General features: G+C 47.9%; 2 protein-coding genes across 4 annotated transcripts in view; one reads left to right on the top strand and one right to left on the bottom strand.

Annotated features, from left to right (window-relative positions):
- Nucleotides 1-2924, bottom strand: part of LOC135195661 (18S rRNA aminocarboxypropyltransferase-like) — a 67018-nt gene extending 64094 nt beyond the window's left edge. The window contains exons 1-2 of one of the 2 annotated variants that reach the window (XM_064222033.1): nucleotides 2800-2924; nucleotides 1058-1242 (exon numbers count right to left, since the gene is read on the bottom strand). In XM_064222033.1, the coding sequence (XP_064078103.1) occupies nucleotides 1058-1242; nucleotides 2800-2888 (274 nt within the window). In that variant the 5' untranslated portion in view covers nucleotides 2889-2924. The other variant, XM_064222034.1, reaches the window with a different exon arrangement.
- Nucleotides 1-15745, top strand: part of LOC135195664 (uncharacterized) — a 184731-nt gene that overhangs the window by 122491 nt on the left and 46495 nt on the right. The window contains exon 1 of one of the 2 annotated variants that reach the window (XM_064222036.1): nucleotides 3094-3251. The exons of the other annotated variant lie outside the window; for it this stretch is intronic. The gene's annotated coding sequence lies outside the window, so the exon portion shown is untranslated. Of the gene's footprint in view, nucleotides 1-3093; nucleotides 3252-15745 lie in introns of those variants that run through there. 2 annotated transcript variants of the gene reach the window in all.

Here is a 15745-nt window from a genome sequence, read left to right as displayed (position 1 = left end):
GCTACGTTATCCTCAGAGGAGAGGGCTTATGGGCTGCTCTATGAGTAAAAGCCCATGCTGGCATAAGGCCAGCTCAATTAAAAACAACAACAAGAGAAAGGGCATGGGCAGACTTCTTATCAACTCAATTGCTATCCCTCAAAGAAGGGGTAGCGCTAATATGTACAGGGACAGAAATGAAAGAAGGTAGGAGAACAAAGACAGAAGGATTTAAAGGTGTCATAAGTGGTATAATATTGCAAATGCTTCTCATCCTTCTTCCTCTGCCTCCCAAACTTCTCCCATTATGGAGAAGATCAGTCAGCACACTCCTTGCAGAGAAAAGAACAGGTGCAAACCTTCTAACCACATACGTAATGAACAATAATTATGAAGGTCTGCCATTGCAGGAGACATGAAGTGCCCACAAGGATGGCAAAATCCTTTGCAGTGGCTCTGATCATGTTTTTTCTCCATATTAGTGGAAAAACAAGAAAAGACAATCCACAGAGAAAGTACAGCAAAACAACAAAGGGTAGCAGGCCATTCATTTAGAATAAGAGAGCACTTCTGTCTTATCTGCCAGCCAAAGGAAAAGTGAATGACAATATAAGGCAAGAGAGGGGCATTCACACACGCACCCTTATTTTCACCAGTCAATGACCTAGTTACCAACTTCAATGACCACTCCATTTTGCACTGAAGGATACTCCTGTATAAAAGGTGATGATTAATATTTATGTAGAAGCAACTACTTTTTACATATTTGTGCTATAAAGTTCCCCCTTCTGCAGTGACATGATGAAGTGGATGTACAGTATTTTTCAATTTTGTCAAAATTAAAGTTCATATTAATTTTTCTAAAACTTGTAACCAAACTTAAATACATAGAGTAGCACCTCATAGAGCCACACCCCTGGACCCTAGTCTAGTTTTACAGCCATTTTGACACTTTACGTACTCCCAAAAAAGGTTTAATTACTTTAATTCTCATCCTGAGAAGACAAAAGCACAGCACCTCACCAAGCAGAGAAATTTGTTGAAAGGCAGTAGAAAAACTAACAAACTGATACAACACCTTTAAGAGTTAATCTACGAAGAGCTTCTTCCTCGATATCTACGCCTGACGCGAAACTTGAACTGGGATCGCTTTCAAACCTATCACGCCTGCTGTCCTGTTTAGAGCCTTGACCTCTTTTTCCTTTGACATTCTTTGCATTTTTTCTTCCACCTCGCTTTGCAGAACTCATGGTACTCATCTTACTGGAAATGAAAGAATTTTAGGAAAATAAATGTAAATGATTACTGTGTATCACTTGGTTTACAGTTGCTACTTAGGATATTTTTTCATACAGGCTATATAGCTAGACCAAATCACAGGATGAAATTTTACTTTTATGAAAACAATGTGGGAGGAGATCAAATTATGGACCGAGATGAATTCCCTCTATTCACCTTCGTTATTCAGAACAAGACTGACAAAGCATTCTTAACCTTACAAATGCATAACCCAATATCTCAGTGGAAATATAAAAATACTGACCAGTGTGTATGAAAATTATAGGTCCTAAAAGAGGCACAAGACTATAGTTTGGAAACAAAGTTTTCTATTAAGTAACTTGTTATTGTTAATCTGCCATAGATAATTTGGCATACCCTCAACACAACACATTCTCCACATAGCTAGCCACCTGCTCTAGTTGTTTTCTCAATGAAATCTCCATTATAGGCATATGACCCACCATCCTAGGGTAGATTGGGTTGTGTATGATATGCATACACTTTTAATTCTATAAATGTTCTTGCCCCATCATGCTTTATGCCTATTTTGAGGGGGATTGTTATCAATAACCAGGTATACATGTGTACCATAAATCTGGTCAGCTCCCTGTATTTCTATCTGAATGTTAATTTTACCATTCCTAATGTTACAAGCATGTTTTTTAACCAAAATATAATCATTGAAACCAGTCAGGATAGCAAAAATTGCCTAGCCTATACTAGGTCCATAGTATGGCCCTGAGCCTATGTTTGATAAGAAATTAGGGTAAAATAGGGTAAAAAACCGCATGGTACAGGGGTGGACCATGTACGATCAATGTGTACAACCCCAAGAAAAGTACATTATAACGCGTCCTGACACCGGAGTAGAGGTCTTTAGCTCCGTTTCTCACCAACAACAAGTCGCGACTAGAGCCCATCTCCGATGTCAGGACGCGTTATAATGTACTTTTTTTGGGGTTGTACACATTGATCGTACATGGTCCACCCCTGTACCATACGGTTTTTTACCCTTCTGAATGGCCGGCCTCTACTGTAGTGCAACCCACTTCCCAAAAAAGTACTTTAACATGTCCTGAATCCAGTACTACACCAGGTTTCCTCTCGCAATAAGTTTTTTCCCAAGTCACAAATTAAGGCCATACTATAATTTCCGATTTTCAGGAAGGTGGTCGCACTATGGTAGAGGTCGGCCATTCGGTATTTTACCCTAGCCAGATTTACACAGTTACTGAATAACGTTGAATCGACAAGAGTAGCCTAGCTTAGGTTCATAGGAATTTGCCACAACCGACAGAAAAATGCCAGCAGAATTCCCAAGGTAAAACCCTTTGGGTGCCAGCTCCCCCATGCTTCTTGACAGTTGACCCTTGTAGCTAAACCTGACCTGCCTTCCTAGGCTTAGTAATTCAGGGGTTCCAGTTAGTAAATTACTCATATAAAAAGAGCGGATATGAAAGTATTGACTATAAATATTCACTGTTACATATAACACCTTATAAGTATCAGTACCACAAGAAATTTGTTGCACAAGATTACCTAGTAACCGTAGATGAAATAAACGCTCCATGTAAATAACTCTGTGTTTGTAAAGAACGCATCTGACGTTGAACTCTAACATTATTCATCAATCATGAATAAAGTTCAGTTCAAAAGTTACCAAATAGCAGAGCACAAACAATCTAGCTTGTGAAAAAAAATTCTTTCGTTTTATTTTGGTAGTAGACTTTCTAATGTGGCAAGGGCTAGAAACAATGGACATTGAACAATAATTAATTTATTTTGATTTGGTAGGAAGATTGTTGGCCACGCATACTAATAGAACCCGCTATTAAAACTCGGTTATGTTTACCCTCAATAGAAACTTCTTGTCAAGGCGTCGTTTCATTTCAGGTTATCAAAATTCGTAAACACAAACAAAAGTCGAGTCGAAGTTTAGCAGCTACCTACTACCGGCAAATTTAGGAGTCACTCTATTATATTACGCATAAGTAAGTTATACAAGCTATTAACTTAGAGAATAACTATAGGATATTGATCAGTGGAGGATGACTGTTGGGCATTAGGAACCTAACCTCGCTGTTTAACAAAATTAAACCAAACAACTTGACCACAGTACTTCACCTCCATCTAGCCTATCCCGTTACGGTGTTAAGAGGACATTGTATCATTAGTAGAATCATTACTTTACCTAATTAAAATAGCACTCATGTCATTAACACGACGATTGAAAATAAATAAGTAGTTTTGAAAAATATCTACCCCAAGCCTTAGATCTAGTCTAGCCTAGTTCATAGCTAGCATGTTTTACCAACTACCCTAACTTAGGGTAAACAACCGCAGTCGATCCATCGTCATCGCGTGGCTCGGCCTTTTTCACTCTATATTTAATTGGTGAAACAAGAATACAATTAGGGTAAACAACCGCATGGCCTGAATCAACTCACCGACGACCACAGCATGCCACCCTCCGAAAAAGTACTTAGGGTAGAACATCACAGCAGGCCAAGCAGGCCACCTACAATCAACACCTAGCCACCCTCCGAAAAAGTACATTATAACGCGTCCTGACACCCGAGATGGGCATCAGTCGCGACTTGTTGTTGGTGAGAAACGGAGCTTAAAGACCCTCTACTCTCCTTTCGAAGTAAGTATTTTTCTCCAAAGTTAGAAATTAAGGCCAAATTTTAAGATTTAAAACAGAGGGTACTGAAAACAAAATGGGCGCCCACGGCAGTGGAAATCTCACCAAAAACGCTTTAGAAATTTTTAACTTACAACTAAAAAAAAAAAAAACAAAAAATGTTTTCGAAGATTGACGCCATCTCGATGTTTACGGAGTCGCTTGTGTCAACAAACTTTCCATTTCCTGTGATAAATCCGCACACCACTTGTATCCACAGACGCTGGAGCACTTTTATCACAACAATCGAAACACGATTTCTCACCAACAACAAGCCAGGCGTAAACAGCTGTTTGGGTAGAAGATGACGAGAAGCGTGCTCTTGGCTAATTTTTAAATAAGTAGTAAAACATCAATTTGTTCCGATACGTAATACAAACCCTCGGTCCTTTAACAATAGGAAGGTAACTAGCGGCAGCTGGGACGGTCGTAAGCTTCGAACAAGGGGAGAACGGTAGTTAACTGCTTGTCCGATCGTGCGCGCGCCCGCGCGCCCGAGAGGTGAAGAATCACTTTTGTTGCTTTCGGACCGCGGGTGTGAAGGACGTGTTCGTCATCGCTCTCTGCCCGCTTCATCGTCGTATGCTTTGTTTATATTGTGTTTTCTACTAATGGTTTGTTTGACTTGAAAATGAACTGTAAGTACACTGTTTTCATTTTCCATTACTTAATTATGAATCAAACATGGAGCTATCGCCGTAGAGACGGCGATTTCCGCTCTTTTCATGAATTGAACCCTTGAATTATGTCTCGGTGCCGAGGGCGGGCGCACTCGCGCCGAGTCATGTATTTTGTGCGAAAGTGTGTAATTGAAAGATGTAAGTACTCTTTTTCATTATATTTTTGCCCTGTGCGTTCGTTGCCGAGAGCTTGATTGCGCTCGGCAAGAGCCCTATTTTGTATGAATAGAATGCAATGAAAGTGGATTCGCAATGCAGTTTTCTTTTCATTTTCATTTATTAATTGCATCAAATTTAATTTTGGATCAATTTCCGCTCTTACCCGGGAATTAATCCTTACGATTTATTGCTGTGAAAGTGAAAATAGCAAGTGCAGTATTGTTCATTTTCATATATATTTATGATAGCATCATATTATTATGGATCAAGTTTCCGCTCTTACCGGGAATTGATTTTTCCCTCTTTAAGTTCTATGAAGTGAATCGCAAGTGCAGTATTCTGTTTCATTTTCATATTACTTTTCACTGCTGTGCGGGGGTAGGGGAAGCGAAGGTCTGCCAGGAAGTCGTCGGAAAGCTCTCCCGCGACTCCCTTGGTATCCGATTCTTCGTCTTCTTTCCTCCCGCCCCCCGCGTCAGCTTCCTCGTATTTTGTGTTGGGGTCTTCCTTCCGTTCGGGGTGGGCATGTCTCCCCCCCCCGTGCGTGAGGGAACCCCTCTTACTAATCTGTCTGTGCTACCGCAGGTGCTACAGCCGTGGGAGACGACCTTGGACAGGTATGGACCACTGCGGCTGCAGGGCGTGCCTAGCATCCACGATCTGCTGCAGAGTCTAGCGAGGTCTGGGGCGGTGACCTTGGAGTGGTCTCCACTACAACCTTCACGGCCGCTTATGCTGCTTCCCCCCGCTGGTCTACACTCCCCATGCTGTGTCGGTGACGCCGTCTGCCGCTTCTAGGGCCGGTCGCCGCCGTACCGAGGAGGGGTATGCCGCCGCCGCCTGTGTTTTCTTCGTGTGCCTGCCCCAGACTTCCGCTGTTCCAGCAGCTCGCCCCATGGACCGGCCGCCAGTACCACGCTGGCTGCCGATGATTCTACGAGGCGATGGCTGGGCCTGCCGTACCTGTCGCTGATGTGGTTCCCGCTACTGGCTTGGCTGTCCCTTGTCCCTTCTGTGTTTACCGCTGCCGCTGTTCCTGCCGCTCCTGAGCTGGTTGCTGTTCCTGTCGCTCCTGGTTCCTGCGCCTGTCCATGCTGGTCCTGCCCATGGTGTGTCTTCCCCAGTCCCAGGTCCTTCCGGACAGGTGCAGTCGGGCCGTGTTGCTTCGGCAATAGGCCCGACTCCGGCCTGGATGGAGGACCTGACGACTGTCCTGCGTGAGCTGACGAAGAAGAGGAAGGTGCATCTTCGTCTTCGTCTGTTGCTGCCTCTTCCCCTTCGACTTCTAAGGCCCATAAGCCGAAGAAGAAGAAGGCTGCCTCCCCCCCACCCCCCCCTAAGAAGTCTCCTTCGGGAACTTCTAAGGGCCCGTCCCACCTCGGTGGGACGGGGGGTCCTTCTGCTGGTCCTCCTGCTCCTTCGGGAGCGGGGCCCGTCTTCCCTTCCGTAAGGAAGAGATAGACGGGGACCAGAGGAGTATCGGTTAGCTCTGGTACTTCCTCGCCTGGTGCTAGCGGCGATGCCGCTACGCCAGGTTCCGGCTCGGTCTCTCGTTCGCGGGAGATCCCGAGTGTACGCTCTCCCTCGGGAGACCGTGCAGCCAAAGTTTCGGCGCCAGAGTTCGCTCGGCGCCAAGACCACGGCACGGAGCAGAAGGCTGGCGAGAACCGCTCAGGTGACTCTCGCCAGGCCAGCGGCCGCTCTCGCAGCGACCAGCTGGTAACCGGGTTTTGTTATTCCCCCTAAGAAGACTCCTTCGGGAACTTCGAAGGGCTCGTCACATTCCGGTGTGACGGGGGGGTTCTTCTGCTGGTCCTCCTGTTCCTTCGGGAACGGGGCCCGTCTCCCCTTCTGAGAAGAAGAAGAAGACGGGGACCAAGGGTGTGCTGGCTACCGCTGGTACACCCTCGCGTGGTCTTGGCAGCTCTGCTGCTAAGCCAGGTACCGGCTCGGTTTCTCGTCCGCGAGAAGTTCCGAGTGTACGATCTCCTTCGGGTGACCGTGCAGCCAAAGTTAAGACGCCTGAGTTCGCTCAGCGTCATGACCGAGGCACGGAGCAGAAGAACTGTCGAGAAGCCGCCCTCAGGTGACTCTCGCCAGGCCAGCGGCCGCTCTCGCAGCGACAGCCGGTACCTCGGGTGGGTGACGTGACGGTCTCTGACCGGCCACGGGTTTGAGGCTGGGAAGAGGTGTTCCCCCAGGTCCCCTCGACCGACGGTACCAGCCTCGGCTGGTACCAGCGGTTTGACGTGCCGCGAGGACGCTCACCGGTCTCACGGCGAAAGCGAGCTCTGCAGGTCACCTGACCGCCGCTCCCACAGGGACCATCCGGGCGTATACGGTGACCAGCAGCAGCTCGTCTGACGCACGGACCGGGGTGCGACGTGCTCAGTCGAGCCGCTCGCACAGGTGAGCGGCACGGCCAGGGCCTGCAGATCGATCCCCACCGCGGGTTGGTGATCGGCTGCAGCCCCCCACGTACGCTTGTCCTGCCAGCGGCGGGTGGGGAGCGGCAGGGCTGTCTCTCCACTACCTTCAACTTCCTCGGGTAACTACACCGGGAAGAGCGAGGTAGCTAGGAGTGATCGTGAGAGGTGCGCCGCTCACGATCCCGTCACGACGCCGCACGTGCCACGTATGGTCTTAGGACCAACCAAAGGACGTACGCGCAAGTGATTGGAGGCGACCGTCAGGGGGAGAGGGGGTAGCGTCAGTTCTGTCTCTCCGATACCTTCAACTTCCTCGGCATACGCCAGGAAGAGCGAGGTATATAGGAGTGATCGTGAGAGAGCGCCGCTCACGATCCCGTCACGACGCCGCACGTGCCAGGTTGGTCTTAGGACCACCCAGGACGTACGCGCAAGTGATTGGAGGCAACCGTCAGGGATCTGTTGCTGGTCCTTCTTCTGAAGGAGGAGGGTCCTGGGAGCTGCTCTTGTTGGAGGGACTGGACGGTCCCTACTCCTCAAGACGCTGTAACTTCCGAGATTCAGAGTAACTTTACCCAGGTTATTGCACTGATTCGTCAGCACAACGACCGGGGGGAAGGATCGCCGCTCCCACCAAGCAGAGCCCCATGTCTCTGCTCGAGTCGTTTTGGGGCCCGAGAGGGAACCCAAACCTACGGTGGGTATGCCGCGATCGGAGCTTGCCGATTCTGTCTTGAACCAGAGTCTCTCGTCTCCGGACAAGAAGGCTCTCTCAGTTCTGGCCGGTCGATCAAGCTACTTCCACCTCCTCTACTGCGACAGCGGCGTTTCTACGTGTCTTCGGACACCCGTATTTAAATACTCCTTCGGTCCTCCTGAGAGGTTTCGACCTCGACGAGGACTGGAATGAGTCGGAGGACGGTATCGGCTCTCTCCTGTCAGGTGTCGATCAGCCCCACCCAGACGACGTTCACAGTGGCGGCAGACCCTTACCTACAGTGAGAGTTCGTAACGCTCCTCGGGAAAACGTTTTCTCCTGACGATACGTTTTCCCAGACTCTGAGAGGATGGCTGCTCCTACTCTTCTCCAACTGCTAGTTCCACTGGGAAGGCGAGCGAGTATCCAATTCCTCCCCCATTCCCTCTCTCCTTACGGCTACGAGGGAAAGGGGAAGGATCCTACAGAGATTTCTCTGTAGGATCCCACGTTGGGGACTGCGCTACCAGGGGGGACCTTCGGGTCCTACCTGACGTAAGCCCCGGTCGTTGAGGAGGGATCCTGCCCCATTCTCGATTTCTACGGGAATCGAGAGGACCACCAGCCGATATCGTTTGACGAATTCGGTGGGGGTTTCGCAGGACTGCTTAGGAATTCTACGGAATTTCTAGCGCATTCAGAGTGTTATCGAGTTTCTTACGATCTCCAAACACTTAGGCGAGACCACGGTCCAAAGTGAGCGAGACGAGAATCCCCCGATATGTTACACGAGATAATCGGGAACCTCGCCTATGCTCGAATTCCTGGAATTTCTAGCATTAGGAAGAAGACTGCTGCTGAAGAAGACTATCTCACAGTAGGCGACCAACCTGGAATAGAGAAGAACGGACGGGAATATCCAGTTTGGCTGGAACTATCGTCTTAGTATTCTGTTCACCATTGAAGCTTTCCTTCAGGAAGACTTCTCCTTCACTCTCTTTAATAGAGAACGAAGGTGGTCGATCTCCAATCCTTATTTTGTTTTCTTGAAGGAAAGAATTTAGGATGGAGATCGTTGTTCAGAATCCTACAAATATACTACGTATATTAACCTCGCGACATGATTCTGCTAAGCAGTTGAATGGTCCGAGGGGGTAGGCGCATATCCTGGTTATTCTACGGATTGCGACTTAGACGAAAAGTATTCTAATTGAACTGCAACCCGGGTTGCTGCAACCTCCCAGGAGTTTTCCAGTTTCAATTTTATATACTTAGGTGTTGTCACAACAACACCATTTAAGCTTTTATATTTACCGAAATTCGTTTCGCTTAAATATAATGCTCGAGCATATCTTTTTTATGCTCGGTGGTTCTAGCCGAACGCATTCCTTCGTGGAAAAGATTACTTGGCAACTCAGGATGACGAGTCAGCGACAGCTACTGCGTATTGAATTGCCCGAGGCATTTCAGTATCAGCTGCCGCTTTGAGATAGACGGTTTTTTATGTCTTTCTCACCTGCTTTGATTGAATAACAACCGTATCTCTGCCCAACAATCACGGACTTAAGTCTCTGATTAACGGGATTCTCGCATACATGAATGACCATCTACTGCTGTGAACGCTAGTATTCATCGTCTTCGGTATTGCGAGAATTTTAAACAGAGATATCTATTCGACTCTCATCTTTCTGTTTACCGCACGGTAACAGAATTCTGTAATAGTCTCTTGCTGCATCGTATCCCGATAATGCGAATGATTTTTGCGGAATCTGAGTTTGTCCTCAAAATATCTTGTAATCGGAGGTGTACAATTGTTCATCGTTCACCCCGGATTAGCAGATGTATTGAAAGACATCGCCTACTCCCACACCTGCCAGCTCTACTTCCAAACGTTCAGCCCATGAGAAGCAGTTCTTCAAGCGGCTCTCCCCTGTGTTTCATTACTGAAGAACGCCCCGCTTTCATTGCACAACGGACAGCAATGAAATGGCGGTTAGAGTTTTCAGTCATTTGTAAGCACAGGTTTAGAATCTTGAGATTCCTTCTCTCGATTCAGCTGGAAGACGTAGGTTGCATTCATTGCCTACCTTCGTCTTCAACGTCACAGTGTTGTTTCTCCTTAAGCTGAGATTCAACGTCTATGAGATTTTCTTGCCATCAGGGACCTCGGTCTTTTGAAGGCAATTGACTTTCGCCTTTTGAGCTTATGCATTAAGAGAATCATCGCCGCGCCGTCGGCATCGGTGACTAACAAATATTTTATTTGTTTGGTCTCTCAGCATAACTCTTTAAAGGGCGAAGGTCACGTGACTTACCCGGATGCTTGGACAACTTGCCTCTACTGATTCCGAACCAGTCAGTCGGCAGCTGTCAGAGCGCCCGAGTCAGTTACGAACTATGCTGTGGACTTAGTTCGGTTTGTTCCAGAGCAATCATTACTTCGTCTTAATAGCTTGTCAGTATGAGTACTGTACATAACCAAAGTCGAGAAGAGGGATAGGTCATACGACTATTCCCTCCCTTCTTTTTCGTCTTAGGTAACTGCATGACTTCTCTTGAGAAGTCAAGCACAAAGGGATGGGGATTTGTGACGCTCGATTCGTACCGATCTTCGTAGCGAAGACTCAGAACCCTTCGGTAACTGACGATTGGTCGAGTCCTTCACAATACCCTCCCTAATGGACTTCACCGCCTCCGATACGAAGGCTATGCTGCTTTGTCCTGTGAAGGTGCGACGGAGCTGTTCCTGAAGAAACTCCGACACCCAGGATGAGTGTGGACGCCTCTTCATCATTCTCTCGCGTTCCGCAAGAACTTCTCCGTGGCGCAGGTAATGAAGGCAGGCGCCTGGTCCAACCGGACCGCATGCACCTCCTTCTACCTTCAGGATATTGCCCACAGTTCCTTGGATCTTTTTCCTTGGGAACCGTGGTGGTTGCTCAACACGTTGTGTAGTTAACCCAGACCCTCGCAGGCTGAACAGCATCGAGTCCTGGTGTGACCGTAAGAATGGATGAGGAATGAGAGTGTGACTGGCTCCTCTTCCCATCTTTTTCTTCCCTCTACCTTTGGGTAGAGGGACACGGTCGTCACCCTGCTGGGTAAGGACGAAATGCAGGTGAGCTACTCAATAGAGCACCATCCTATCCCTTTCAGTAGGGATAGGAGTAAATATCCACCACTTCCTCCAACAAGGGGGAGGAAGTGGATGCCAAATTGAGACAAACCCATCATTTTATGATTGTCTCTTGCAAACAGGAACAAGTTCTTGCTTGCTGGTACGAAGATACGCTTGCCTCTCTCTTAGTACTTGGCCCAGAGGTCTGACCATTGATCCACCTGCGGTGCACACCCCGATCAATCTCGGACAGAGGTTTGGATCCCTCCCTTGCTCTTACGACCAGGGAGGCACTCCAGGGTTGGACGAACACCAGTCTGTTCACCAAAAAGACTCAGATTCCTCCCACCAAGAAGTGAGTCTTCCTATTGTTAAAGGACCGAGGGTTTGTATTACGTATCGGAACAAATGACAATTTGTCGAAAATTGCATTTTTCCTAACTATACAAACCTGAGGTCCTTTACATAGTCCCACCTCATGCCACCCCTCACTGCAACTTTTTGCATGGCCTAAAGCAAAAGTGATTCTTCACCTCTCGGGCGCGCGGGCGCGCGCACGATCGGACAAGCAGTTAACTACCGTTCTCCCCTTGTTCGAAGCTTACGACCGTCCCAGCTGCCGCTAGTTACCTTCCTATTGTTAAAGGACCTCAGGTTTGTATAGTTAGGAAAAATGCAATTTTCGACAAATTGTCATATTTTACATATTTATGATGATTAATTTGAAAATATTCGTTATTGAAAAAGTAACTCGACTCTGACTCAAATTTAAGTAATTATTTTTCTGAATTAGAACGTTCTTTCAAGTTCTGTATTATGACGTCACGACATCTTGACTTCGTACCTATTGTAAATAATTGCTCTCTACTCAACTGTCATTGCAGAACAGTTTACCAGTTATTCATGCAGATTGTTATCAGCTATACATGTAATTGTTATAATCGTAATGCGCATATATATCTTTATTATTTACTTTTTGGATATATGAAGATGTTTTACTGCTGGATTATCGCCGTAGTGTGACGCAATCGTTTTCGGTCCATGGGCCTCTGTCTGTTTTCGCACCATAAGAAATTATGGGGCCGAATTTGCAATGACCAGAAAGTCGTTAAAAGAGGAAAGTTAGCATTGAGGGGCATATGTTTTGACTGAGAAAAATACAAATTTATTCCAATAGCTAGCTTGTAAAAATACGGTTGTTATAAAAACTTGATTGACAACTAAGCAGCATGTCTACTATGGGTTTCAGAGACAGTGCAAGCACGTTTTTGGGCAATACCTATTTCTGTAACGAACACTCGTAACAGAACGAGATTTTGCTATAGTGCATTACACCCAGTGCCGTAATTTATAAGGGTATCGTGAATCACTAATCGTAAAGAATAACGACACTTGTCCTTGTACCAAGAGACACTCCATTATGCAGAAATGGATACGACACGTGTATAAAGCTCCACCTACCCTCTCCCCACCCCCCCCCCCTCCACCGCCATCCCTTTTCTTCTTCGTCTTCTTCCTCCGCCTTCCTTTCTCTCTCTCTCTCTCTCTCTCTCTCTCTCTCTCTCTCTCTCTCTCTCTCTCTCTCTCTCTCTGTTGCCATTCGGTATGTGTTGACCCTCCAAACTGGGTATAAGACTACACACAAAACGTTGAAATTGGTGAAATTAGGCTATGTATTGGAAGTATATATACATAAATATTAAAGCAATTTTATCATTATTGCATTACTATGACAACTAGAATTCATGGAAACAGTTTATAATAATGGAACGGCGTATGTGTGAAGCCTCCACTAATGTGGCAACGATGATTTTGCCATTCTTAGCATGCAAACATTAAAGGTTACATTTATTTCTGGCATACGATTATTAAAGAAATTCAAAATACTAATAAAGACTGAAATCAATGAAAGTGCTAGCAAAACAAAAAAGCAAAAAAAAAAAAAAAAACGTAGTCGTTCCTCTGCACTTTTCCGTATTCGTTCCTCTATGGTTTTCGGCAGCCAGATGTACGAAAACGTTAGAAACATTTGATTGTTCCGATACGGCATACAAACCTTCGGTCCTTTTACAATAGGAAGGTACTAGCGGCAGCTGGATAGGTCGTAAGCTTTCGAACAAGGGGTTCGGTAGTTAACTGCTTGTCCGACAGGCGCGCGCCCGCGACTGGGAGGTAAACAAATCACTTTTGCTTTCGGCCTGCTGGCGTGTGGACGTGTATCATCGCTCTCTGCCCGCTTCATCGTCGTTGCTTTCGCATGGTTGTGTTTTTCTTTTTCTATTTATCTAGTGAAACTGAATTGTAAGTACAATCATTTCATATTTATTTCCATTGAATTCAATTGTGAATTAAAGGATCTTGGTTTCACCACGCCCTCCGATTACCCGAGTGCCGGGACTGAAGGGCGTAAGTGCGGGAATTCATTTTCCCAGAAATGATCCTCGTATTGTGTATGCTCGGTGCCGAGGGCGGGAGAGCGCTCGCTCCGAGCGTATATTTTGGTTGGAAATGTGTAGATGAAAATCGTAAGTGCTCTTTTCATTTATATTTTTTTGACCTGTATGCTCGTTGCCGAGCGACGGCGCTCGGCACGAAAACTTATTCTGTATGGAAGTGGAATCGCAAGTAGTACAGTATTCTTTTTCATTTTCATATATTTATTTTGATTGTAGCAATACTCATTTTGGATCAGTTTCCGAGCTTACCCGGAAATTGATCCTTTCCCCTTTTTATTTGAATGAAGTGAAATCGCAAGTGCAGTTCTTTTTCATTTTCATATTTTATTGAGATTGCATTGTTCACTTGGATTCAAGTTTTCCGCTATTTCCAGGGAATTGATCCTTCCCCTTTTTATTTGTATGAAGTGAAATCGCAAGCGCCAGTATTCTTTTTCATTTTCATATATAATTTTTGATTGCATCAATTCATTATGGATCAAGGTTTCCATTCGTAATCGGGAATGGATCCTTTTACCCTTGCGCTCGGTACCGAGGGCGCAAATGCGCTCGATCCGAGCCCTTATTCATTGTGAAGTGAATCGTAATGCAAGATTCTTTGTCATTTTATTCCTTTTATTATTGATTGCATCAAATATTAATTGGTTCAAGTTCCGCTCAGTCAGGGAATTGATCCTTATGCCCTTGCATTCGGGGCCGAGGGCACGATTGCTCTCGGGCTCTTATTATTATTGTTGGGTACATGTTCTGTGCGGGGGTGGGGAACGAGACCCCCCCAAACCCCCCCCCCCCCCCCCGCTCAGCTCCCACAGATGGCCCTTCCCCTTGGGGGGGGGAGGTTATCTGCGTTCTTCTCCTCGCCCGATCCGTCGAGCGCGGGGGAGGGCGCTCGGTGCCCGATGTACAATTGTATTCGGGGGTCTTCCACTCGTTCGGAGAGGGCTCACCCCCCCCGCGCGAGGGGACTTCCCCCCACTAATCGCTACTACTGTTATTTCCGCAGGTGCTACTGCCACGAGGGTGGACCTTGGTGAGGTATGGGCGTCCTTCCATTTGCAGGGCGTGCTAGTGTCCAGGGGCTGCGGTTCTATGTCTGGGCCTACTGCGGTCACCCATGGAGTGGTGACCACGCTCCAGGTGACGACGTCCCTCCTCACCTGGTGTACTCGCCTCACATGGTAACAGTCTTGCCTACAGCCGCTGTGAAGTGCCGTTCGCCCGTACCGAGAGGGGGGCGTGCCGCCGCCGCTCGTGGTTGCCGCGCTGCCCGCGACCACACTTCCGCTGCCCTAGAGCTCGCCCCTGGACCTGCCGCCGGTACCAGGATGTTGCTGGCTGCTGCTCCACTTCCTGTGTTTCCGGTGCTGCCTGCCGTACCTGCCGATTCTGGGCTGACTGTCCATGCAGTTGCTGCGCTGGCTGTCCTGCCGTTGCTGCGCTGGCTGTCCCTGCCGTTGCTGCGCTGGCTGTCCCTACCGATGCTGTGCTGGCTGTGCCTGCTGTTCCTGAGATGCCCATACCTGCTGACGTTCGTCCCTGTTCGTGGTGGTACTACCCCAGACTTTGGTCTGTCTGTACAGGTGCGTCCGGGCCCTGTTGCTTCGGCTACAGCAGCCCCGGCTCCGCCCTGGATAGCAGATCTTACGTCTGTCCTGAGGAAGCTGACGAAGAAGAGGAGGAAGGTGTCGTCGTCGTCGTGCGTCTTCATCTTCTTCATCGTCGTCGGCTGCCGCCTCTTCCCCTTCGACTTCTAAGGCTTCACAGCCGAGGAAGAAGAAGGTGCCTCCTCCCTCCTAAGAAGTCTCCCTCGGGAGCTTCTCGGGACCGTCTCACCTCGGTGGGACGGGAGGGTTCCTTCCGCTGGTCCTCCTGCTCCTTCGGGAGCGGGGCCCGTCTCTTCTTCCGCAAGGAAGAAGACTACGGGGAACCAGAGGGGTACCGGCTAACACCGGTACTTCCTCGCCTGGTGTCAGTGGTTCTGCCACTGCATCAGGGTCCGTCTCGGCCTCTCGTTCGCGGGAGGTACCGAGTGTACGGTCGCCTACCAGCGACTGTGCAGCCAGGAACCAGACCTCTGAGTCCGCTCAGCGTCAGGTTCACGGCACGGGGCGGAAGACTGGTGACAGCCGCTCACGCGACTCTCACCAGACCAGCTCTCACTCTCGCGGCGACCAGCTGGCTACCCGGGACGTGACGGTCCACGACCGCCACGGGCTGAGGCTGGGAAGAAGTCCTCCCGTTCGCCGGTGCCAGCCATGGCTGG

Source organism: Macrobrachium nipponense, chromosome 16 (genome assembly GCF_015104395.2).
Source record: "Macrobrachium nipponense isolate FS-2020 chromosome 16, ASM1510439v2, whole genome shotgun sequence".
Classification (NCBI taxonomy): domain Eukaryota; kingdom Metazoa; phylum Arthropoda; class Malacostraca; order Decapoda; family Palaemonidae; genus Macrobrachium; species Macrobrachium nipponense.
Note: the sequence above shows the minus strand (reverse complement) of the source record. Positions and strands in the feature narration are given on the sequence as shown.